We start from the raw sequence: 25,397 nt of genomic DNA, 5'->3' as shown, positions 1-25,397 counted from the left end.
CAGAATCAACTAATCAAAGGTTGTATTACAGGTGCCAGGGCGGAATCATTAACTATAGTCTTGCTGAAGCCAAATAAAGATCCCACACTGGTTTCAAACTACAGGCCTGTTTCTTTAATTCATGTAGATGGTAAACTTTTGGCTAAAACGTTGGCTATACGTTTAGCTAAAGCTCTCCCTTTTATTATTGGAATGCACCAAACAAGATTGATTATTATTATTATAATTGATGATTATTAAGTGATATATTTATGATTAATTTGATTTAACATATTGATACACTTATTGTTTGTTTGAAAATGAATAAAGATTATTACAAAAGTTAAAAAAAATAATAATTTCAGTCATCGTACCATATAGAAATTAACATAACATAATTGCTTTGTACTGAATTCGAAACACAACTGGCAGCCAATGCCAGATCAGATCTTGTCATAAAAGCCTGATGCAAACTATCATTAGTCCCTTATATTCTCCCTTTTGGGGTTTTTTTTAAAAAATATTTTCATTTGTGTGTGCTTAATAAAAAATTTTTTCCAAACTAAACCAAGTGTCTTTAATTTATTATTCCTTCTATAGTGATGATCCAGGGGCTACAAAGCTTTTAACTTATTAAGTACTATACTTAGCTTGATCTCCCCGTAGTTAGAGAATATAAGCTTCCTCCTGTATTCTATAGCACTCAACAGAGCATTCCCGTTTCACTCTACCCAGAGCTTCTTCAGGAGTACATCAACACCCGCATAGAAGAAGATTTTACAAAGTAACATAGTAGATGACGGCAGATAAAGACCCGAATGGTCCATCCAGTCTGCCCAACCCGATTCACTTTAAATTTTTTTAATTTTTTCTTCTTAGCTATTTCTGGGCAAGAATCCGAAGCTCTACCCGGTACTGTGCTTGGATTCCAACTGCCAAAATCTCCGTCAAAACCTACTTCAGTCCATCTACACCCTCCCAGCCATTGAAGCCCTCCCCAGCCCATCCTCCCCCAAATGGCCATATGCAGACACAGACCATGCAAGTCTGCCCAGTACCGGCCTTAGTTCAATTTTTAATATTATTTTCTGATTCTAGATCCTCTGTGTTCATCTCACGCTTTTTTGAACTCCGTCACCGTTGTCCTCTCCACCACCTCTCTCGGGAGTGCATTCCAGGCATCCACCACCCTCTTCATAAAGTAGAATTTCCTAACATTGCTCTTGAATCTACCACCCCTCAACCTCAAATTATGTCCTCTGGTTTTACCATTTTCCATCTTTATAGTGTTCATCAGATAGGTTAAGCATAATTGTAAGTGCCATTTATAGAATTTGAGGGTATAGGTATAAGTGGCCCTTAGACCTCCCATGTTTCACCCAGGTGTATACCCCCTCCCACGTCTGTGACATCTTACAGAATGAAGCATAGTACATGTGGGCATGTAAGTGGCCCTGATCGAGCAGCACACGTCCAATCATAGAACCACCTTTCCCATAATTAATCACAGACCATGCAAAGCTGGAGCCCAGATGCCTCAGAAGAGCCTGGGTGTGGTGGGGTTCCTGCCCAGAAGATTAGGGCTGATCCTTCTGCAATCTGCAGAGCTGTGATTTTCTTTTGGGACCCTCTTTTAATCTGAAAGAAAAAACATTTCAAAGTCTACCACAATATACCATCATCGGGCATGTTACACAATACTGCAGGGCTACTTCACTGACGTACCGCCACCTGTACACCCTGGTTTGTCCTGTTTTTTACATTGAGTGATCACGATGACATTTCACCTCATAACCACCTGTAGAACATCCCCCAGTGCCCCTCACATCTAACCGGCATCCTCCACAATTGGGCAAGACCTTTGCACCTTTCCCTCCAGAAACCTCTTTTTTGTCCACCCTTATTGCACATTCAACTTTTCATGTATGTAACAGAGAGGCCAGTGTACTGTAAACATTTTCCCAGGCTCCGGTTTCCCAATGCCTTCAAATGGGCCTATAACCACTGGCTGTCCCATTGCTGGGGGCAGATGGCTGACTGAAGAAAGCTGGGTGTAACACATCTGCTGGATGGCTTGACCAGACATCAAAGACACTTTTATTGGGCGGGATGACCTGAAGCATACTGTCCAAATCCATAAGAACAGGAGGCCGGAGACTCTGCTGTCCAGGACTAGATGGGCCTGGCAGTAGGCCCCAGTATGGTGGGCTGATATATGTGGTTGGCCTATAGCTGTAATAGGGCAGGTTCGGGATGGTAGTGAGTGGTAAGAAAGGATTCACATTGGGAGGAGCCACGACATTGGGTGGAACACACTTGGTGTATGATGTTGGCAGCTCCCACGGCATCAGCGAGACCCTCTTTGGGGATTCAGCAAGTGTAGAATCTCCAGAGTCCTCCGAGTCAGAGCTGGAGCTGGTGGTTTCCAGTTTTTGGCGTTTGGTAGGTTGTTTATGGGGTTTTGCTGGTTTTCCCTGGAGCCCTGAGTCCCTTTCATCATCGGAGATGGAGCTGATAGATGAGATGTTGGAGATGCTGGAGGGTGAAGAGAAAATTCTTGAATCTGAAGGCATGTTAGCCAGAAACCCCATGCAAGAGGGATTCCAGGAGGGATATGTCCCTGCCTCAACAGAGGTGTTGACCGAGTACCTTGGGCTACATGGTGGTCTCAGAACTAGAGTACTGGGGGAGGGGGCATTATGGAGAAAACGTGATGAGTTGCTTGCTTCACTGCTTCCTGGCTGGTAATGTTCCAAAGGCCTATCTTGCAAAGGTGCCACATGTGAGGGATAGTTCTCAGGAGCCCTGGGTTTTTTATGCAAGTCCACGTTATGCAAATGTTGTAGCAAGGACTCAATGGCAAAGGAGCTATCGAGTTTTGGGTTACTAGCTTCCAGGGTGTTGTCCTCTTTATCCAAGTTGACACATGATGAGGCAATCTTAGTGCCAAAAGATGGAGAACTGGTGTTCCTTCTGGTTGCATATTGATTGTATGCTGCCTCTGAAATCTTATACTGTTCTCCATGAAGAATATAAGGGGCAAGATCATTAGCAAAACCGCTCTGGTCCTGCCGAGTGATGGATGTGTTCTGCAATTTCATGGCACTAGGAGGAATGCAAGTCACATCCACTGTCCAGTAATTTCCTTTGCATTGAGGCTTCCCTGGATCTTTCAACACCTAGGGGAGATCAAAGAAGCTGATATTATATGCCTAAACATAACTGATAGGAAGAATATATGAGGGCTAATTGAAAAGCAATTAGACTGCCTCGGTTTTTCTTTCCAAGAATCTAATCTAATTCTTAGTTTTATATACTGAATCATCTCCTAAAAATAGGAGCTTGATTCAGTTTACATGATTAGATCACAAGGAAGATCCATTAACATTCATTAGAGCTATAGCCTAAAAAGTGATGAAACATAATGGTTTTTAAGGTTTTGCGAAAGATCTGAAGAGATAAACATGATCTCATTTGAGGAGGTTGTCCATTCCATATTGCAGTTAGTAAGTATGGAAAGGAGTGTGAAATTTTACTAATGAACTTGATTCCTCGTAATGATGGAAAAGAGAGCTTATGCATATGAGATGTTCTTATGCCCAAAGAGCTCCTGGTGTTTAGAGATAAAGACATCAAAGAAGTAGACAGGTCAATGCGTGCTGGTTCTTGTGAAGCTCATACATTGATGTTTCTGAACCTGCCGTTGGACTGCCCTAGTCTTCATTGTTGGGTCACAGTGAGAGGAAGAACTTCGTACATTTCGTCACAGCAGATGAGAAACATATGTTTGTGACAGTAACACAGAATGGCTAATTGTTTCACCACCATATGCTTGCCGTAACATTTCAAGAGTTTCATTACCGCTCTTTCCAAGTTTAACACACAATTAAATCACACACCTCTCACAGACATGTCTTCCTCAAGCTGTGACCCAACAATGAAGACTACGGCAGGTTCAGAAACATCGATGTTGCCACGCCCACTTCTTGGACAGGAAAATAGCGGCAGTCTCATTACTTTTCAATCAGGCCTCATATATACCCTATACAAAAATAACTCCTCGATCTTAAAAGTATAGCGTAACACTAAACATGGCCCCAAATAAATTTATAATATAAGATTTAAACTTAAAGGAACTTATCAGTGAGGTTCAAAAGAGAGCTATTTATTTACGTACTTATAAACAGCAAACCCAAAAGCTCTTAGTGGCTCACAATGGAACATACACAATATATTACTCACATAGACAAACAGAACAAATCAATTACTATCACTATAAGTCACAATCAATAAATGAATCCTCCTCCTTCATGCACAGATTAAACCTGCCTTCCTAAATATTCTTGCCCAGAGTTGCCATTTGCGTAGAAGAGCAAGATCGACTTTAGCTCCTTCTTAAATGACTGAAAGTGTGATATTGCGTGACTCTCAGGAGATATTGTATTCCATATACCTGAAAGAAAGATTTCCTGTAACATTCAGGGGTGTCCAACCTGCGGCCCGAGGGCTGCGTGCAGCCCTGTGAAGTATGCCCTGTGGCCCCGGTCGAGGGCGATGCAGTGTTTTCCTCTGCTGCCCCCGGGTGTTTACCGTCTTGCCGGCTCCCTCCTCTGTCTTGCTGCAGCGTTTGCGCAGCCCCAGAAACATTTTTTTGGGCTAATGTGGCCCAGGGAAGCCAAAAGGTTGGATACCCTGTTTTAATCTAATATGCCGAAAAGAGGGAATCTCTAACAAATAAGCCATCATAGGAACTGGAATCCCCTTTGTCTCTTTATTAAGCTTCTTCTCAATTCTTAGTTTTTTTTCTGGATGTCACAACCCCCCTCGTTTACGAACACATAGTACGGGTTTTAGCACTGGCAGCGGCGATAACTGCTCCGACGCTCATAGAACCCGCATTATGCATTTGTAAAAGAGGGGGAATATTAGGTCTAGTATACAACCTGCCTAGTGTAAACAATTCAGAACATTCAACATTGTCATCCAAGAACTCCTCAAGTCCATAAAAGTATATGAATAAATCACTTATCCATACTGTTAATACATAATGAACGGCAAGGAGCTTTTGGTTGACAATGTTCAATGTCTGGAACTTCATATATCGAGCACTTAATACATAAAATATAGAAAACCCAAAGAAGAAGATTCAAGTGTTTAAACAGACTGAGTTTCGGCTACTATTGGTTAATTGTTTATAAAGGGTCGGTGTACACTGCGCTATCTTTTGAATCATACTGATAAGCTCCTTTAAGTTTAAATCATATGTTATAAATGTATTTGGGGCCGTGTTTAGTGTTACGCTATACTTTTAAGATTGAGGAGTGAGGACGTGGCGCGGTCGCTCAAATAGGGAATTTACAGGAGTTATTTTTCTATAGGGTATTATAGGAATTTCAAAGTTAGATTATTGTAACATTGTGTACATGGGAATATCAAAAAGAAATCTTAAAAGATTACAAACTAAAAGTACTAGGTTCTAAAAAGAAATGTCTTAGAGGAACACCTCTCTAGTTGCAACTCGTTCCAAGCTCTCATTTTCCCCCCTAAAGTCTTTTCTTCTCAGCAACCCAATTGTTTGCACTCTCTGACCGTTCCTTATGCACCAATAAGGTCTATTCAGGATAATAGATTAGTTCTCCCATCAGCAAACAGGGCAAGGTGGGAGTTTACAAGAAATCAAGCATTTGATTTCATCGCACCAAATTTATGGACTTGTCTGTCGCATGACTTGAGGCTGGAAGGCAAAATGGAGGCTCTTAAAGTTATGTTAAAGACCTTTTCCTTCAGTGAATCTTCTGAACGAATCCCTGTGATTTGACATTGGTGCAAGATGTATTTGTGTATTATTTATATGAGCGAATGTTTGGTTTTGAGTTGTTCAGGTCTGTCCTATTTTAAGATGGAGTTCTTTTTCACTGGGTCTATATTTGTAAACCACTTGGACCTGTCGTATGAACATGGAAGCTGCCATTACTATCTCAGGCATGTCCACGATCTTCTGGCTTAAGGTGCTCGCTCGTCATCACCAACATCACCTTTTACAATCCCTCCCAGGACCTAGTTCAAACTTAGTCATCACAGTCTCTACCGTGCATTCATCTTTATCTCACAGAATTGCACCTCATCCATGCTTTCTTCTTATTTCTCTGACTAATCCTCTTCCAAACATGAGTCCCATCCAAGATCCTTACACATGGCCAATCAAACTTTTGCAGACCAGGCCAACCCAAACAACTGGAGACCCAGCACAGTCCTTATACAACATTCCATCCTTCATAGAAACCAGGGGCGTCAAAGTCCCTCCTCGAGGACTGCAATCCAGTCGGGTGTTCAGGATTTCCCCAATGAATAGGCATGAGATCTATTAGCATACAATGAAAGCAGTGCATGCAAATAGATCTCATGCTTATTCATTGGGGAAATCCTGAACACCCGACTGGATTGCGGCCCTCGAGGAGGGACTTTGACACCCCTGATATAAACCCAGTACATAATTGTATATATACCCTTAAGAGACAACCTAGACACTTGCATAAACCCCATATTTGTCTATTCTAATCTCACCTACTGTAAGGTCAACCTCATCCTCCTCACCTTTTGGAAGCAGTCATTGGAGGATAAATTATGTCGTATGGAGTCTTTCCACCCCTGGTAATCTCCTTTGAAGAAAGGGAAGAAGGTGCTGATCTCTTTCAGGATCTGAAAAGAAATGATAAGGTCAGCATCCCTCCCACATTAAGAGACTCTTTTCAAGGTTGTAAGGGTTACACCAGGGGCTTAGTGTCTTGACATATATGTGGGTGGGTGACTGAGGCCTACACAGAGTGGCAGGTGTGGCTCTGGCCACCTTTTTGGGCAGACTTCATGGACTCTGTGGGTCTTTATCTGCTGTCATATACTGTATAACTGTGTATATTCATTACAGAACACTCAAGATGGTCTCACTTGAGACACCGGTGACCTCATTTTTCAAACAAGATTTACATTTTGATTATAGCTCCCTAGTTAATTGATCTTTGATCTTATATGTAGAGACCCTAGGGTTCTGCACCCTTAAGTGTTACAGAGACCTCTAGTGGCTCTACCAGAATAATGCATTTTGATTTTGACCCTAGTTTTGGAAAAGGGCTGGATCTGACTGACAGGGATGGGAGGAAACACTTAAAGAGAAATACCCAATCCAGTCCAAATTTCTTTGTTATTGGCTCCTTCTTCCTCGGCCATTGCTAATCAAAGGAAGGGGGATTTCTGGGTAGCCCAGCCACTATACCTGGAGAGCGAAGGAGTGAAAAGCAGATTAGGCCACTGTTGTCCCTGGGATCGCTAGCATGGAATCTTGCTAATCTTTGGAATTCTGCCAGGTACTTGTGATCTGGACTGGCCACTGCTGGAAGCATCGGACTTTTAAATATTTTTTCCATGCAACATTCACTCCCCTTAAACTGAGGTTGCTCTATCACTAATATTTTTTCAAATCTAGAAAATCTCAGATTTTAACGCAGTGTAGTTGGGCTGAAATAAATCTAGAACAACATAAAAACATAAGACTAGCCTTACTGAGTCAGACGAACAGTATCCTGTTTCCACAGTGGCTAATCCATGACACAAGTACCTGGCAGAAACCCAAATAGTAGCAACATTCCTTGCCACTGATCCAGAACAAGCAGTGGCTTCCCGCATGTCTGTCTCAACAGCAGACTATGGACTTTTCCTCCAGGAACTTGTCCAAACCTTTTTAAAACCACTTTTAGAACCACTGGCAGTGTGTTCTAAAGCTTAACTGAGTGATAAAATATTTCCTCCTATTGGTTTTAAAAGTATTTCCCTGTAACTGCATTGAATGTCCCCTAGTCTTTGTCATTTTATAGTAAAAAATCAATTCACTTAAAGCTGGTACCTAATCTTAGGTCCGGTTGATAAAATTCTAGTGCTATGATCCTTTTATCCAGCCCAATGGGTCTATATCATTATCCAGGCAATGGCACTAAATAAATACCCTGGAGAGAGCTGCAGTGGTCTGTGTTGACATTCACTAGAACTATATGTTTAAATATTGCAGCCAAATGAAACTGAGCGATCCCCTGCATCTGCAGAATAATGATGAACCCACGGAGAGCCCACCTGCATTGTGATACCTTTTGGGGGTCCTGACCCAAAGTTTGGGAAGCTCTGCCCTATATTCTCTCAGCAACCTTAAATAACTAAACAACTTACCAGTACTGAGATGCAGACGGCAGTTCAGCAGTGAGATGGGGGCTGCCAAGTCTTTTGCACCAAGTTCCAGGTGCATGATTTTTCCCAGTGGGGAGGCAGGGAGGTCAAATGTTTGCAAAGAGCTACGAGTTCTCAGGGAGCAAAATCAGATCTCTGGAAGCTATGGTAGCAGGTTTATAAGTCACAATTCCAGTTTGGCAGCCTTTGTGCTACCATTAAGGAGAAAGGTCGCCCAAATGGAGAGCATCACTTTGGTGCGGCAGGACCTGCTCTCCAGGTGATGCATTATCCACTTGCATCAAGAATGTGTCTCCAAGGACACGTGCCCAGGAGGGAAGGGGTTAAGGTGGCATGTAGAAAGCTGGGTGACTGGTGTACATGAAGTTCATTTACTAACTTATCTGTCTGGTGCAAAGATGCAAACTTTGATAAGATTTTAGACAGTGCTGGGAAGGAGCTGGTTGTTTCGGAACCCGCACCACCTCCTTTGTTAATCTCAACTGCCAACCTTTATAAATCTTATTGTTAATCGCTTTTTCCAAGCTATGTGGTAGCTCTATGACACTGGTCAGCTCTACCTCTTTGCAAGTCTATGCTGCCAACCACCTTTGTAATTCCACTGTTAACCTCCTTTACCAAGTTATGTTGTAGCTCACTGGCTTTGGTCAGTTTTGCCTCTTTTGTAAACCGCATAGATCAAAAGGCAGAGAATGACAGGATGACAGAATTCATCACCGTTCCCGTCCGCGGGTAACCATGGGAAACCATCCCCATGTCATTCTTTAAGGAGAGAGGGAAGAATCAGAGCCTGAATGGGCATAGCCACTGACCCTCAAGCCTTGCATTGAAGAATGCTGGTGTAAAAGGACTGAGGTTCAGATGGACACTAAAGAATGCCACGGGATGGTTTCTAGCCACTGACCCTCAAGCCTTGCATTGAAGAATGCTGGTGTAAAAGGACTGAGGTTCAGATGGACACTAAAGAATGACACGGGATGGTTTTCAGCCACTGACCTCAAGCCTTCCATTGAAGAATGCTGGTGTAGAAGGGCTAATGTTGAAATAAGACACTAAAGAATGACACGGTATGGTTTCCAGCCACTGACCCTCAAGCCTTGCATTAAAGTATGCTGGTGTAGAAGGGCTGAGGTTGAAATAAGACACTAAAGAATGACACGGGATGGTTTCCTGTGATTATCCATGGGAACAGGGACAAATTATGTCCCTGTGTCATTCTCTGAAGGTCATTCGATTCAAGTATCCTGTTTCCAACAGTGTCCAACCTAGGTCCCAAGTACCTGGCAGAAACCCAAAGAGTAGCAACATTCCAGAGCTGAGATTGTGATGTCATAATGCCTCATTCCACCAATGCCTAAGAGTCAACCTCAGCAGTGATGTCACAATGGCTTGATTGTCCTATACTTGGCTCACATAAGAACATAAGAATCACCATAGAGAATGACATGGGGACAGCCATCAAGTCTCACCGAGTTTCGGTGAGATCCTGAGGAATTCCAGCCCACGCCGCCGGAGACCGAGGACGACCATCGGACCTGCCTGCAGGTCAAGAGAGCCCGCTCCGACTCCTCCCCACTGCCTGCCGGGAGAGGAGACTTTTGCAGCCATCAAGTCTCACCGAGTTTCGGTGAGATCCTGAGGAATTCCAGCCCACGCCGCCGGAGACCGAGGACGACCATCGGACCTGCCTGCAGGTCAAGAGAGCCCGCTCCGACTCCTCCCCACTGCCTGCCGGGAGAGGAGACTTTTGCAGCCATCAAGTCTCACCAAGTTTCGGTGAGATCCTGAGGAATTCCAGCCCACGCCGCCGGAGACCGAGGACGACCATCGGACCTGCCTGCAGGTCAAGAGAGCCCGCTCCGACTTCTCCCCACTGCCTGCCGGGAGAGGAGACTTTTTTTTTTTTAGTCCCCCTAGTTTCTACTCTTGATCCCTGACCCAAGCCTCTCACCCCCTCTCAGCAAAATGGCACCCTCCACTACCAAACTCCTATGCATCATGTTACTGCTTTCCCTACTCTCAACAAACTGGAAAACAGCAGGCTACCACTTTTCAACAATTCCAATAGTGACAACAACACACAGACAGACACATCCACACAAGAAACTTCAGATAGGAAACCTGATAGAATGCACAACAACCACACAAGAAAGCACCCCAACCACATGGGGACGAAAACCACCCCACAACACAAAGAAGTCAGGTCACAAACTCTCCCATACTTCCAAGAACCTCCTTCACCCACAGCTTATTCCCAACCTCCACAAGAATCAAATCACAATCCCCTGTGCGTATATGAACATAAGATCAATCAGCCCAAAGGCAGACCTATTAAAAGACTGGATAGTTAAAGAACAGTTAGGCTGCCTTTTCCTAACCGAAACCTGGCTATCCTCCGACTCGGACCCTAGCATTACAGAATTCTGCCCTAAGGGATACAAACTCGAATTAGTCTGCCGAGAAAAAAAGCGAGGGGGCGGTTTGGCTATCCTAGTGAAAAACAACCTTACCATTACAGTCCTAGACAAACACTCCACCCCCCAATCAGACCTGCTTGCCTGTCAACTCTCCAGTAACTCACTCAAAGATACCCTAACTTGCATCCTCTGCTACATCGTTCCAGGAAAATGGAATACCACAAAACATGATCTTGAAGATTTCATCTTCCGGAACTCATTAACCTCAACACACAACCTGCTTCTCGGCGACATAAATCTCCACCTAGAAGACAGCTCCTCCAAACAAGCTGAAGGCATAATCTCATACCTCAATGCACTCTCCTACCAAATTCTGTATCCGCAACCCACACACGAAAAAGGCCACCAACTCGATATTGCAGCTTACATGGCCCAACACCCCCATACACCTAACATTCATATCTCCAATGGGGCTTGGCACCCCTCTCTATGGTCAGACCACTTCAAATTCACCTTCAACATCAACTGGACACAAAGCACAAGCAAACACGAAACCCACAAAACCACCTTCAAAACCCGACCAAAAATCGACCCCTCTACATTCTGGACCACAGTAGACCCCGCAATCGCCTCCATAGACCACAATGTATTCATTCGCCAGTGGCGCTCCCTGAGCGAAACAACCCTGAATGGACTAGCCCCAGAAAAGACAAAACACAAACTTTGCAGATCCTCTGACAAATGGTTCGACACAGAACTTCTTCAACTAAAAAGACACTGTAGACAACTCGAAAGAGTATGGCAAAAAAAGAACCAAGAACTAACCAAAGTAGCTTGGAGAAACCTAATAAAACAATACAAAGCCAAACTTAAAGAAAAACGAAGAGCTTACTACTCCAAACTAATCGGCACAGAATCCATAGACACAAAGAAACTCTTCCAACTTGTGAAGAGCCTCACAGACACTCAGCCATTCCTAGCCACTCAAGGAATCCAACCTCCAACGGCCACCCAACTAGCAGACCACTTCAAGAACAAGATCGCTACCATCAGAGCCTCCTTCTCCAATTCACCGACCCTCCTAGAAGAGATCATAATAAACCCAACAACTGATGAAGCCACTGCAGCCGACAGACACTGGTCCAACTTTAAAAAGGTGCAATGGTGGGACTTTAACCAACTCTACAATAAATATAGTCGAGCGTCATGCGACCTGAATAATTGCCCCTCATATTTACTAACAAATGCCTCCCCCAAATTTAGAGCTTGCCTATTGCAATGGATCCAAACAACGCTCACGGAAGGCCAATTCCCACAAGACCTAGGAGAAATCATAGTCACTCCAATACTGAAAGACCACAAAGGACCAATAGACACCCCTTCCAACTACCGACCCATAGCCTCTATTCCATTATATGTTAAACTAATAGAAGGTCTGGTTGCCCAATACCTCACCAACTACCTTGAAGACCACAACCTACTCCACCCAACTCAATCAGGGTTCAGATCCAACCACAGCACTGAGACACTGCTAGTCTCCCTTCTAGATACAGCCCGACAACACCTTAGCAAAGGAAGAAGGATGCTGATAATTCAACTAGACCTCTCAGCCGCATTTGACCTGGTTGACCACAGTATACTTCTTCAGATATTAGAAGCAATAGGGATCTCAGGCGGAGTATACAATTGGTTCCAAGGATTCCTCAAAACAAGAACATACAGAGTAAAAACAAAAGATCTAATATCGGAAACCTGGACCAATCCCTGCGGAGTACCTCAAGGTTCACCACTCTCACCCATGCTCTTCAATGTCTTCATCGCCTCCCTTGGTACCCTATTAGACAAACTCGAAGTAACCTCATTCAGCTATGCAGACGATATAACCATACTCCTTCCCTTTGACTCACAAGACCCCACTACAACAGATAACCTGGTAAAAACCCTAGAAATAGTGGAAAACTGGATGACAGAACACAAACTGAAGCTCAATCCAGACAAAACTAAATTTCTACTGCTTGAAAAAGACAAAACCCCTTCGATAACAGAACTAGAAATAAAAACCACCAAATATCCTATACAGACCACTCTCAAACTCCTTGGAGTAACAGTAGATAGATGTTGCACTCTTCAGGTGCAAATCAACAAAATCACACAAAAAGCATTCTTTACCATGCGCAACCTTCGCAAAATTAGAAAATTCTTCGGCAAAGAACAATACAGACTCATAGTTCAATCCCTAGTCCTAAGTCTACTGGACTATTGCAATATCCTCTACCTTCCTTGTCCCACCTACCTGATAAAACAACTACAGACTGTCCAGAACACTGCCCTCAGACTGATCTATTCCCTTCGAAAATTTGACCACATCACCAACGCCTTCCTAGATTCACACTGGCTTCCAATACAAGCCCGCATCCAATTTAAGCTATATTGCATAATATTCAAAACATTAAACGGAACGGCACCCTCCCACTTAAACAACCGCCTAAATAGGAACCTCTATTCCAGACAAAGGAGAACCCAGTCCCCTTTCTCCTACCCCCCTTATAAAGGAACTAAGCGCAAAAAGATGTACGACAACCTACTAGCAACACATGCAGCTAAATTGGACCCCTCCATCACCAACCTACTGACAGCTTCAACTGACCTCAAAGCTTTTCGAAAAGAAATCAAAACCATACTATTCAAGAAATACATCCTAATTTCCTAACCCCACTCTTCTCCCCTCTCTCCCCTTCTTAGGATCCTCCCTTCAAAATGTGATTTAGACCTAACGCCTTTAACTGTATTCCTCTTCCTGAAAACGTCCAGCTATCGTTTAGATGTATTAGGCCCTACGTCGTTAATTGTATTCCTATTCCTGGAAATGTCCAGTTATCTTTTTGTTGTAATCCGCTTAGAACTGCAAGGTACAGGCGGAATAGAAGTCATTAATGTAATGTAATGTAATGTAATTGTACCCGTCCCCGCAGCTAACTGTGGGAAACCATCCTCTTATCATTCTTTAAGGAGAGAAGGAATCAGAGCCTGAATGGGCACAGCCACTGACCCTCAAGCCCTGCATTGAAGAATGCTGGTGTAGAATGACTGAGGTTGAGATAGACACTAAAGAATGTCACAGGATGGTTTCCTGCAGGAATGGGAACATTGGTGAATTCTGTCATTGTGTCATTCTCTACTGAAAGGCTTATGCGATACATAAATAAAAAAGTATGTTATGTTAAGCATGAGAAGTTCTGGAAGTCCAAATTTAGGCTTTTAGGCAGAACATTGAAATCCAGAACTTCCAGGGTATCATTTTGAGAAATACTCCTCATTCTACTTGCAGGGCCCAAGAGGAAGGCAGGACATAAAGATGTTTGAATTCTCCATGCTGCTCCTAATCTCATTCTAGTGTCAATATTTCCACTGCTGGCCTCTCTAGACTGAGTCAGCCAATACTAGCCAGCTGCCTGCATTTTTTATCAGCAGACAGGTAGCCCTGAAGCCCATCTCTCAGTGAACTTTGGGCTTCCCGCTTCTAGGCAAGAAAACATCATAAGAACATAAGAAGTGCCTCTGCTGGGTCAGACCAGAGGTCCATCATGCCCAGCAGTCCGCTCATGTGAGGGCCCACCAGGTCCAGGACCTATATAGTAACCCTCTATCCCCTTTTCCTTCAGAAAATTGTCCAAACCCTTCTTGAACTCCAATACCATACCTTGTCCTATCATGCCCTCTGGAAGTGCATTCCAGGTGTCCACCACCCGTTGGATGAAGAAGAACTTCCTAGCATTGGTTCTGAATCTGTCCCATCTTAATTTTTCCGAATGGCCTCTCGTTCTTGTAGTTTTCGAAAGTTTGAAGAATCTGTCCCTCTCCACTTTCTCTATGCCCTTCAAGATCTTGTAAGTCTCTATCATGTCCCCTCTAAGTCTCCGCTTTTCCATGGAAAAGAGCCCCAGTTTCTCCAATCTTTCGGCGTATGAAAGGTTTTCCATACCTTTTATCAACTGTGTCGCTCTCTTCTGAACCTTCTCGAGTATCGCCATATCCTTCTTTAGGTGTGGCGACTAATATTGGACGCAGTACTCCAGATGTGGGCACACCATCGCCTGATACAACGGCAGGATAACTTCTTTTGTTCTGGTTGTAATACTCTTCTTGATTATACCTAGCATTCTATTTGCTTTCTTAGCGGCCGCTGCGCACTGCGCCGACGGCTTCATTGTCTTGTCCACTATTACCCCCAAGTCCCTTTCTTGGGTACTCTCATTCAATAACATCCTCCCATCGTGTAGCTGTATCTCGGGTTTCTGTTTCCTACATGTAAGACTTTACATTTCTCTACATTGATCTTCATCTGCCATCTCATCGCCCACTCCCCTAGTTTGTTCAGGTCTCTTTGTAAACCTTCGCAGTCCTCTATAGTCCTAGCCTCACTAAATAGTTTGGTGTCTGCAAATTTTATTACTTCGCACTTCATCCCTGTTTCTAGATCATTTATGAATGCATTGAATAGCAGCGGCCTGAATACCGACCCCTGCGGAACACCACTCGTGAGCCTCCTCCAGTCCGAGTAGTGGCCCTTCACTCCTACCCTTTGCTCCATCTGTGTACGTCTCCTTCCACCCAATGGTTCTTCAGTTTCCATAGTAGGCGTTCATGGGGTACCTTGTCAAAGGCTTTTTGGAAATCTAAGTATACGATGTCTATGGGGTCCCCTGTGTCCATCAGTTTGTTTATTCCTTTGAAGAAGTACATAAGTTCGTTAGGCAGAAGCTATGTTGGCTTGTTTTCATCAGTTTATTCCTTTCTAGATGCTCATCGATGCTGTCTTTTATCAGCGCTTCCGCCATCTCCCCCGGAACCGAAGTCAAGCTCACCAGTCTGTAGTTTCCTGGGTCACCTCTCGATCCTTTTTTAAAGATGGGCGTAACATTAGCTATCTTCCAATCCTCCGGGATCACGCCTGTTTCAGGGATAGATTACCTGCTGTAGTAGTTCCGCTATTTCTTCCTTTAGTTCTTTCAATACCCTAGGGTGGATTCCGTCCGGGCCCGGAGATTTGTCAGCTTTTAATCTATCCATCTGCTTGTGTATGTCCTCAAGACTAACCTTGATGGATGTTAATTTTTCTGTTTGATCTCCTATGAAGATTTTTTCAGGTTCTGGCACGTTGGATGTGTCCTCTTTTGTAAATACTGACGAAAAGAACATGTTTAGTCTATCCGCCATTTCTTTTTCCTCCTTCACCACTCCTTTCCTATCTCCGGCATCCAGCGGTCCCACCTTCTCCCTAGCCGGCTGCTTCCCTTTAACATATCTGAAGAACGGTTTGAAATTTCGTGCTTCCCTGGCTAGCCTCTCTTCATATTCTCTTTTTGCTCTTCTCACCCCGAGGTGACATTCTTTTTGATGCTTCCTGTTCTCCCCGGTTTTGTCCTTTTTCCATTTCTGGAATGAATGTTTCTTATCTCCTGTTGCTTTCTTCACTTCTTTAGTTATCCACGCCGGGTCTTTTGTTCGGCTCTTTTTGCATCCTTTTCTAAATCTGGGGATATACAGATTTTGCGCCTCGATCACTGTGTCCTTAAATAAAGACCAGGCTTGCTCTACAGTCTGCGATTTCTTTGAGCTGTTCCTAAGTTTCTTCCTTACCATTACTCTCATCGTTTCGTAGTTTCCTTTCTTGAAGTTAAACGTTTTTACTGTGGTTCTCTTTCCCTTTGATATTCATATTTCAACTTTGAACTTGATCATATTGTGATTGCTGTTCCCCAACGGTTCCACTACTTCCACTTCCTTTGCAGGTCCTCTTAGCCCATTAAGGATTAGATCCAGAGTGGCATTCCCTCTCGTCGGTTCTCTGACAAGCTGCTCCATGAAGCAGTCCTGTATAGCCTCAGCGAATCGTATAAATGCACCACATATACATATCATAAATACAATATTAAAACAATAAGATACAAATTTATCAAAGAAATAGGTTTTCAATGCTTTTCTAAAAGCATGATAAGATTGAGCTTGAGGAATTAGGGTTCTCCACCAGGTGTTCATTTTACTAGCCTGGAATGCTAAAGTTTGATCAAAAAACCTTGTGTAACGACAAGCTCTAGGTGATGGAAATGCAAACCAGTAAGATTTGCGTGTATTCACGTTCGTTCTATGAAATCCAAAATGAGAAACAAGATAAGCCGGAGCTAAACCAAATAATACTTTAAAGTAGATGCAGCCAAATTTAAATAAAACTCTTGCATCAAATAGAAACATAGAAACATAGAAATAGACGGCAGATAAGGGCCCACGGCCCATCTAGTCTGCCCACCTTAATGTCCCTCCCCTACCTTTGCCCTGTGAATAGATCCCATGTGCCGATCCCATTTGGCCTTAAAATCAGACACGCTGCTGGCCTCAATCACCTGTAGTGGAAGACTATTCCAGCGATCAACCACTCTTTCAGTGAAAAAGAATTTCCTGGTGTCACCTCGTAGTTTCCCGCCCCTGATTTTCAACGGATGCCCTCTTATTGTCGTGGGACCCTTGAAAAAGAAGATATCTTCCTCCGCCTCGATGCGGCCCGTAAGATACTTGAACGTCTCGATCATGTCCCCCCTCTCTCTGCGCTCCTCGAGCGAGTATAGCTGTAATTTGTCAAGCCGTTTTTCGTATGGTAGATCCTTGAGTCCCGAGACCATCCGGGGGGCCATTCTTTGCACCGACTCCAGTCTATATTAAGAGCTAACATGGTAGTATTTTTTCAGACTGAAGATCAACCGAACCGCTGAGTTTGGTATTATTCTTAGTCTGTTAAGAATTTTTTGTAATGAGATCCCAAATAAATTATATTACAATAATCCAGGACAGACAAGACTGAAGACAATAATCAGGGTGGCTTCAGCATTATTACTTCTTGGACATATGTCCTTTCCTAAAGAGCTTACCCAAGGGGCAGTTGTGCACCTTTAGATAGAAAGGTGAACGTTCTGGGTGAACTTCTCTTCCGACACCCTTCTACGAAGTGCGAGTGCTATGAACAGACCCCGCAAATCAGAATTCAGATCTCACTGTGGCCACTTACACTTCTGGGGAGCTTGGGCAAGTCAGGGAGGGGGAGGGGGAGGGGGGGTCGGTCAATAATTCTATAAAGAGCTGCCTAGATTTAGCTGGCAAGAAGGCACCGAAGTCCTGGTATTCTAGTCATGTATGCAAACACAGAAGCATGTCAAGGACCGTTTTCCAGGTATGAGCTATTTTGTAGGGAACGGGTAAAGGACGATATGCTACAAGTACTATTTATCATTTCTATAGTGCTGAAAGGCATATGCAGCGAAAGCTAGAAGGATGCTAGGGTGCATAGGGAGAGGTCTGGCCAGTAGGAAAAAGGAGGTACTGATGCCCCTGTATAAGACTCCGGTGACCTCATTTAGAATATTGGGCTAGATTCACTAACCTGCCTGATTGGTGGCCGATCCGTGGCAGGCCGACTGATCCACAACGGGTCAGCATGCATTTGGAGGCGATCGGAGAAAAGCCCCCCTCCACTGACCCTACGGAGCGCTAGTGAGCGATTCTGAAGCATGCGCAGATCATCTTCTTTGCCTGTAGATGGTCTGCGCATGCTCTCTGCGCTGGAAACAGTTTTTTTTTTTTTCCTCCTCTCTGCCTTCTGTCTTTAAAATGTGTTGCCACATTTCCCATGCTTTCAGGAAGCAGCTGCCCGAAATTTAGGCTCCAGTGGGGGTGTTTGCACTCGTGAAAGAGCTGTGACTGGACTGCTTTTTACTTTTTGCGAGACCGTGGTTTTAAGCCGTGGGTTTAAAGTGGGTTAAAACCACAGACTTGCGCTGCAGGGAAGGGTGGAGAATCGGGGCAGAGAAGAGAGTTGGGGCAGGAGAGTAGGGGTGGGCCAACAAGAGTCGGGGCAGAGAGCGCGGGGCGGCAAGCAGGAGAATCGCAGCAGAGAGCAGGGAGCAGAGAGCTTTTTTTATTGCAGGGAGCAGAGAGCTTTATTAATATAGTCGGCAGAGAGAAGGAGATGCTTTACTCGGGACAGAGAGCAGGGCTGGGGGAAGTTGGCTGGGATTTCAGGGCACCAATGGAGCAGGAGAGTCCGCAGGGATGTGTGTGACTGGCCATCAGCAGTCGCTTGTTGTGGGATTGGCCAGCCTAGTTGGTGTGAATCGCTGCCTGCCTACATTTGCATGCCGTTCCCCCTCATTTGCATGTGCGGATTGTATCAGGTGCGGGAGGAATGTTAGTGAATCGGGTCGGGGTCCAAAGGGTTCGCTAAGTGGTCGGGATTGGTTGGTGGGTTTAGTGAATCTAGCCCACTGTGTACAATTCTGGAGGCCTCACCTTCAAAATGATATAAAAAGGATGGAGTCGGTCCAGAGGAAGGCCACTGTTTGTGGTACTGCGGTATACAAAAATAAAGTTATTATTATTATTACTAAAATGGTATGTGGTCTTCATCATAAGGAGTATGGGGACAGACTTAAACATCTCAATCTGTATACTTTGGAGGAAAGGCGGGAGAGGAGAGATATGATAGAGACGTTTAAATACCTACGTGGTGTAAATGCGCATGAGTTGAGTTTCTTTCATTTGGAAGGAAACTCTGCAATGAGAGGGCAGAGGATGAAGTTAAGAGGTGATAGGCTCCGGAGTAATCTAAGGAAATGCTTTTTTACAGAAAGGGTGGTAGATGCGTGGAACAGTCTCCCGGAAGAGCTGGTGGAGACAGAGACTGGGTCTGAATTCAAGAGGGCCTGGGATAGGCATGTGGATCTCTTAGAGAGAGGAAGAAATAATGGTTACTGCGGATGGCCATTTGGCCTTTATCTGCCATCATGTTTCTATGTACATTTAATATTCAATAGACTGTCCCTGCTCAGAAAAGCTTACAATCTAATTACTGCTTTTTCTGTGTGGTTTACACCAGTGTTTCTCAACTCGGTCCTGGAGTCCCCCCTTGCATGTCAGGTTTTCAGGAAATCCACAATGAATATGCATAAACTTGATTTGCATAAAGTACCTCCATTTTATGCAAATTTCTTTCATGCATATTCATTGTGGATATCCTGAAAAACCTGACTGGCAAGGGGGGACTCCAGGACCAAGTTGAGAAACAGTGGTTTACAGGGGGTAATGAAATGTTAAGTGATTTGCCCAGAGTCACAGGGAGCTGCAGTGGGAATCAAACTCAAAACCTCAGGGTGCGGAGGCAGCTGCTCTAACCACTAGGCCACACCTCCACTCCAGCCTGCCAATAATTGAGGGTGTGTATGCTGCAGGTGGACAGTCACATAGGTATAATTTGGATGCGCAACTATGCGCATTGGGTCTGATGTTCAAAGCGATTTAGCTGGCTGCTGACTGGATAAATCACTTAGGGGACAGCCACTGATAGTCACTTAATCGGCTTAAGTGCCACTTGAATGTCACAATTAGCACTGAACTCAAATCCAGTATGCTGGGGGTGGAGTCAGCTCTTGGCCTTCTGGATTTCAGTGTGACGTTCAACACTATTGACCATCCTCTCCTCCTTGCATGGCTCTCTGAAATCGGTATCTGGTTCACCTCCTTCCTGAATAACAGATCCCAAAGAGGACTGCTCAACGATGCACTATTGAACTGAAACTGATCAAATAAGTGTTCCGCAGGGGGCTCTACTATCCACCCTATTATTCAATCTCTACATTAGACCTGTCCTAGACATAGCCTGCAAATCCCAAATATAGCTTCACTCCTTCGTGGATGAATCCAACTATACTAGGGGTCTTAAACTCAAACTCTTTGCAGGGCCACATTTTGGATTTGTAGGTAGTTGGGGGGCCTCAGAAAAAATAGTTAATGTCTTATTAAAGAAATGAGGTCAAACTCTTTATAGTTTATAAATCTTTCCTTTTGGCTAAGTCTTAATAATAATATTGTAATTTATAGCTAAAGAGACATATGATCAAGAAACTATTTTATTTTACTTTTGTGATTATGATAAACATACCGAGGGCCTCAAAATAGGACCTGGTGGGCCGCATGTGGTCCCCCGGTTTGAGACAACTGAACTATATCTACTGTTAGGAGAAACCCATGATGTCCAGAATGCAGAACTCCTAAACTTCTTCTCGGAAATCAAAAACTGGATGTCCGTCAACAAATTACAACCAAATTCCTCCGAAAGAGAACTCCTTTGGATCCGCAAAGAACACTGCAACTACATCTGTCCCTCTCTGTTTTGGGACTCGACTACCATAACTGCATAAGACCAAGTAGGCAGCTTAGGAATACTCCTTGACTCCAACCTATCGCTTTCCAACCACATTGCTCAGGTGGTATCTTCCTGTGGTGGTATACTACCTAAGTCAACTCAGAAAGACAGGGAACTACTTTTCTGGCTCCAACTTCACCCAGCTACTCCATGCCTTAGTCCTCTCCCACATGGACTACTGCAACGCAGTATTCAACGGTCTAATGGCGAAAAACATAAGACGTCTCTAGCATGTACAAAATGTAGCAAAAAGACTTCTAAAAAACCTCCATCCCTGCGACCCTGTCTCTCAGGCCCTGTTGTCGGTTTACTGGCTGCCTGTAGCTAAATGTTTGTGTCTTTAAAGGCCTGATGCTAGTGTTCAAATCCTTGCATGACATGACAGCCAAGCTTCCTCCATAAGTGCCGAACAAGTCCCTTTGATTCCAGGATGAAATACGCCTCAAAACACCCCTTGGCTGTGCCCTTCAACTGCAAACCACCACACGATGTTCCTGGAATTGACTGCCCCTGCAGGTCAGATCCCTTGCAGGACTCCTCAACTATAGGAAAGCAATAAAAACAGACCTGTTCACCTAACTCCCCTGCCGATGACCAAAAGATTACAAAGAAATGTATATTGGTACAAGATCCTCAGTATGTGTTGTGTTAGGACAGGGGTGCCCAAAAGGTCAATCTTGATCGACCAGTAGATCGCAAAGGCAATGTGAGTCAATCGCGGAGCCCATCCCGGGCTCAGTGATAGCCTCGCATTGCCTTCACATTCTACCTGCTTTCCGATGCCGTAAACAGGACGCAGAAGCACTGGGCCGACCAGCCTTCCCCACCCAACGTCAATTCTGGCATTGAAGAGGAAGTTCCGGGCCAGCCAATCGCTGCCTGGCTGGCCCAGAACTTCCTTTCTGAAGTTAGAATTGACATCGGGTGGGGAAGGCTGGTTGGCCCGGTGCTTCTGCGTCCTCTTTACAGCATCTTGAAGCAGGGAGAGCTCAGAACTCGGTGGCAGTGGCTTGGGGGCCTATTCCCCGATGGTGGTGGTGGTGGCTTAGGGAAGGGCAGGGAGAAAGAAAGACAAAGAAATAAAGGGGGCAGGCAGTGAGACACAAAGAAAGGGGAGGCAGGGAGACATAAAGAAAGAAGGGAAACAGAAAGAAAGGGTGGACAGAACGAAAGAAAGGGGACACGGAGAGAGAAAGACAGACAGAAAGAAAGGGCGGCAGGGAGGGATAAAGACAGAAAGAAAGAAAGAAAGTGGGCATGGAGAGAGAAAGACAGACAGAAAGAAAGAAAGGGGGGCAAGGAGACAGAAAGAAAGGAGGCAGGGAGACAGAAATAAAGACAGATAGAAAGAAAGAAAGGGGAGGGGGGCAAGGAGAGGAAGAAAATGTTGGGGAGGGAATAAAGTCTGGAGGAGAGGAAGCATACAGGAGGCTGAAAGAAGGGAAGAAATATTGGATGCACAGTCAGAAGAAGAAAGTGCAACCAGAGACTCATGAAATCACCAGACAACAAAGGTAGGAAAAATGATTTTATTTTCAATTTAGTGATCAAAATGTGTCCGTTTTGAGAATTTATATCTGCTGTCTATATTTTGCACTATGGCCCCCTTTTATTAAACAGCAATCGCGGTTTTTAGTGCAGGGAACCTACGAGCATCGAGAGCAGCACAGGGCATTCAGCGCAGCTCCCTGCGCTAAAAACCACTATCGCGATTTAGTAAAAAGGGAGGGGGTATATTTGTCTATTTTTGTATAGTTGTTCCTGAGGTGACATTGTATAAATTCATCTGCCTTGACCTCTTTGAAAAAAACCCGGAATATAAATGATAATTAACATTTTCTCTGTGTACAGTGAGCTTTGTGTTTTTTAAAAATTTTATTGTTGGTAAATCATTTTGACTTGGTCATTTTAAAAGTAGCTCGCAAGCCCAAAAAATGTGGGCACCCCTGCGTTAGGATATAAACGTGAACCAGAAAAATACTTGTACTGTAACTATGACAAATTGTAGCCTATCTGTATATTTTGTATGTTGACCTGAGCTCTTTAGGGAAGACATGATAGAGAACGAATGAAAGAAATGAATGAAATCAAGTTCTGATGTTCTATACCGCATCTTCTCTGTAACAGAAGAGGTCGGCACGGTTTACACGAAATTAGAAAAGACAACAGATAAAATATGGATTTGGAACAGAATGGAGAGGAGCGGAATTTACAACTTTGAAAATAGCCAAGTTTTCAGATGAAAAGAGCCCAGATCACGCAGTTGAATAGGAAAATTATTCCACAGCTCAGTAATTTTGAAAAGTAGAGACTTTCCTAGTTTGCCAATGTAGGTAACGCATTTCAATGTAGGATCTTACAGAATTCCAAGACAAGTGAATTAAGGGAGGAAAGATGCCTTGCAAGATCTTAAATGTTAAGCAGAATTCCCTATGCATCTGCATTTGCCTCTGACTCAGGTAAGCTCTTTAGGGAAGGCACTTGAGTATGATTGGGAAAGGTGGGCTAGCTATCACTTCATTTGGTTCCTCCACCCCCCCCATCCATTTGTTCGAGCAGGTTTTTAATCCCTGTCTCTTTTTCAATTAAAAGCCTGGTCCCGTTTGATAGAAATTCCTGGAGTTCTGTCTTGGCAAGTTAGTCATAGGTCACATATCAAAGGCTGGTCCACCAGGGGGTCCTGATAAGGATCAGCACAGTGACCCCCCCCCCCCCCCACACACACACACTGAGTTGGTAGTGCTTGCTCAGTAGAAGCTGAAATTCCTATCAGGCACTATAGCTATTTAATTTTGTAGCTAAAGCATTGGAGGGTGGTGGGATCTGAATTGGCAACTCTGCTTATCAGACCACTAGGCACTTGCAAGTCCTGAGACACAAGGAGGGACTTTTCAGATGAAATAGAAATGTTCCTTCCTAGCAGTGACCAAAACAGAAGAGACCTCGAGAAGTGGGGCAACGTCTGAATTTTACCCCCGCCTTCTTAAAGCACTTCTCAGACCACTGGTCCCCACGAAACCCCATTTTCCTACACCACCCCATTCCTGGAACTCCTTCGTAGGAACTGTGCACCTCCCTCTTTCTCACACGGGCTAAGCTCTTTGGGGCAGGAACTCCCTCAGCTCCTGCTGGACCTATACAAGCTGTGCCCATTTATCACTACAGTAATTCATAATGGATGACATACATTTGAATGCATAATAAAATGATTGCATTCATTTTCTCGCCTCTCCACTATTTTTCCAGATGTCCCCCAGCCCCATCACCATTACAAGCAGCCCCCCTGCTGCCCTCTGCCCACTGCTGCTATCAGTAGACCAGAGCTGTAACTGGGGGCCTGGGGGCCACAAGGCAAAGGCTGTGGACCAAGCAAGAATGAAGTGCAGGCAGTTGCAGAAAAGAGGCTTCATTTTGCTGGGTGGGGGCATCTGAAAAGTCCTGGCTCTATATGATTACAGGGTAATGTCAAATGAAATCCACGGCTTGCACATACCTCCTAGAGATTTACAGGATCAAATAATCCCCTTCACCCCCTACAAGATTCTGCTATAAAGACCATCAGCCTTGCAAAGAGCAGGGATAGGTGGCAAACAGGAGGAAGACGAGGGTGAGACTTGTCCCTGAAATGAAATCCTAGGGCAAAATGTTCATTTCAATGCCCTGCAAGAAAAAGAGACCTGTGAAGTTTTGGGGTTATTTTTTTATGATTCTGAAGTTTGTCCCAAGAGTCTGAATATTATCAAAAGCTTCACTAGTTTGTGCATAGTTAATAGATGGAAGAAACCCAGATGAGAAAGGGAGACCCCTGTAAAGTGCAGAGACTGACCTGGGACAGCTTGAGCTTTTTCTCAGGCGAGTTCTGGATCACCAGGGCAATCATGGCCAGGTAGGAGTAGGGGGGTTTGGCGTAGCGATGATAATTTTTCTTCTTGCTCTTCCTCTTCTCCTTGCTGGAGTCCTCCTCTTGGCTCTCTGGTCCCTTCTCTTCCTCCTCTCCAGCATCATCTGTCTGCTCCTTCCTAGGGACTGCAATTGCCAAGCCAAGCCCCTGCTCCACACAGCTGCTGTAGGCTCCTCTCTCGGGAGAGACCCCCACCTCTTTCAGGCTGCGGGAGGATGGAGGTCCAGGTTGGTCCACATTGGCCATCTCAAGGAGAGAAGACAGCAGGGCAGCTGTAGAGTGGTCTCTGATTCTAAAGCCTGAGGTTGAAGGTGGACCCCAGCCAGGGAGACCCACTTGCTGTGTCCCAGGGCTTTATCATGCCAATCAGAGTCCAGCTCTACTGGGGTCACAGACTGCTGGCACCAAGACTCAGGCTGTGGAGGGGGAGGGAGAGAAGGATTTGGAGAACAAACAATTAACAGTTTTATGTTAATCTTAGTGATTTGGGATGAGCTGAAAGGTAGGAGGGCTCGGGCTCTGAGTGAATAAGGTGAGAAGCTGGTGGGGGGGGGGGGGGGGGGGGCTGTGAGAGACAAAAACCTGGCACTAAGGCCTGGAAGAAACACAAGAGAAGGGG

General features: G+C 44.5%; 1 protein-coding gene across 1 annotated transcript; it reads right to left on the bottom strand.

The window, feature by feature from the left end:
• Positions 1–1,964: 1,964 nt before the first annotated feature.
• On the bottom strand, positions 1,965–25,024 carry LOC117356053 (forkhead activin signal transducer 3-like). Its single transcript, XM_033935320.1, has 3 exons — positions 24,704–25,024; positions 6,574–6,678; positions 1,965–3,158 (listed from the first exon to the last, which is right to left on the bottom strand). The coding sequence occupies exons 1-3, from the start codon at positions 25,022–25,024 to the stop codon at positions 1,965–1,967; spliced, it is 1,620 nt and encodes a 539-aa protein (XP_033791211.1).
• Between the last annotated feature and the right edge of the window lie 373 nt (positions 25,025–25,397).

This window comes from Geotrypetes seraphini, chromosome 2 (assembly GCF_902459505.1).
Source record: "Geotrypetes seraphini chromosome 2, aGeoSer1.1, whole genome shotgun sequence".
Classification (NCBI taxonomy): Eukaryota; Metazoa; Chordata; class Amphibia; order Gymnophiona; family Dermophiidae; genus Geotrypetes; species Geotrypetes seraphini.
Note: the sequence above shows the minus strand (reverse complement) of the source record. Positions and strands in the feature narration are given on the sequence as shown.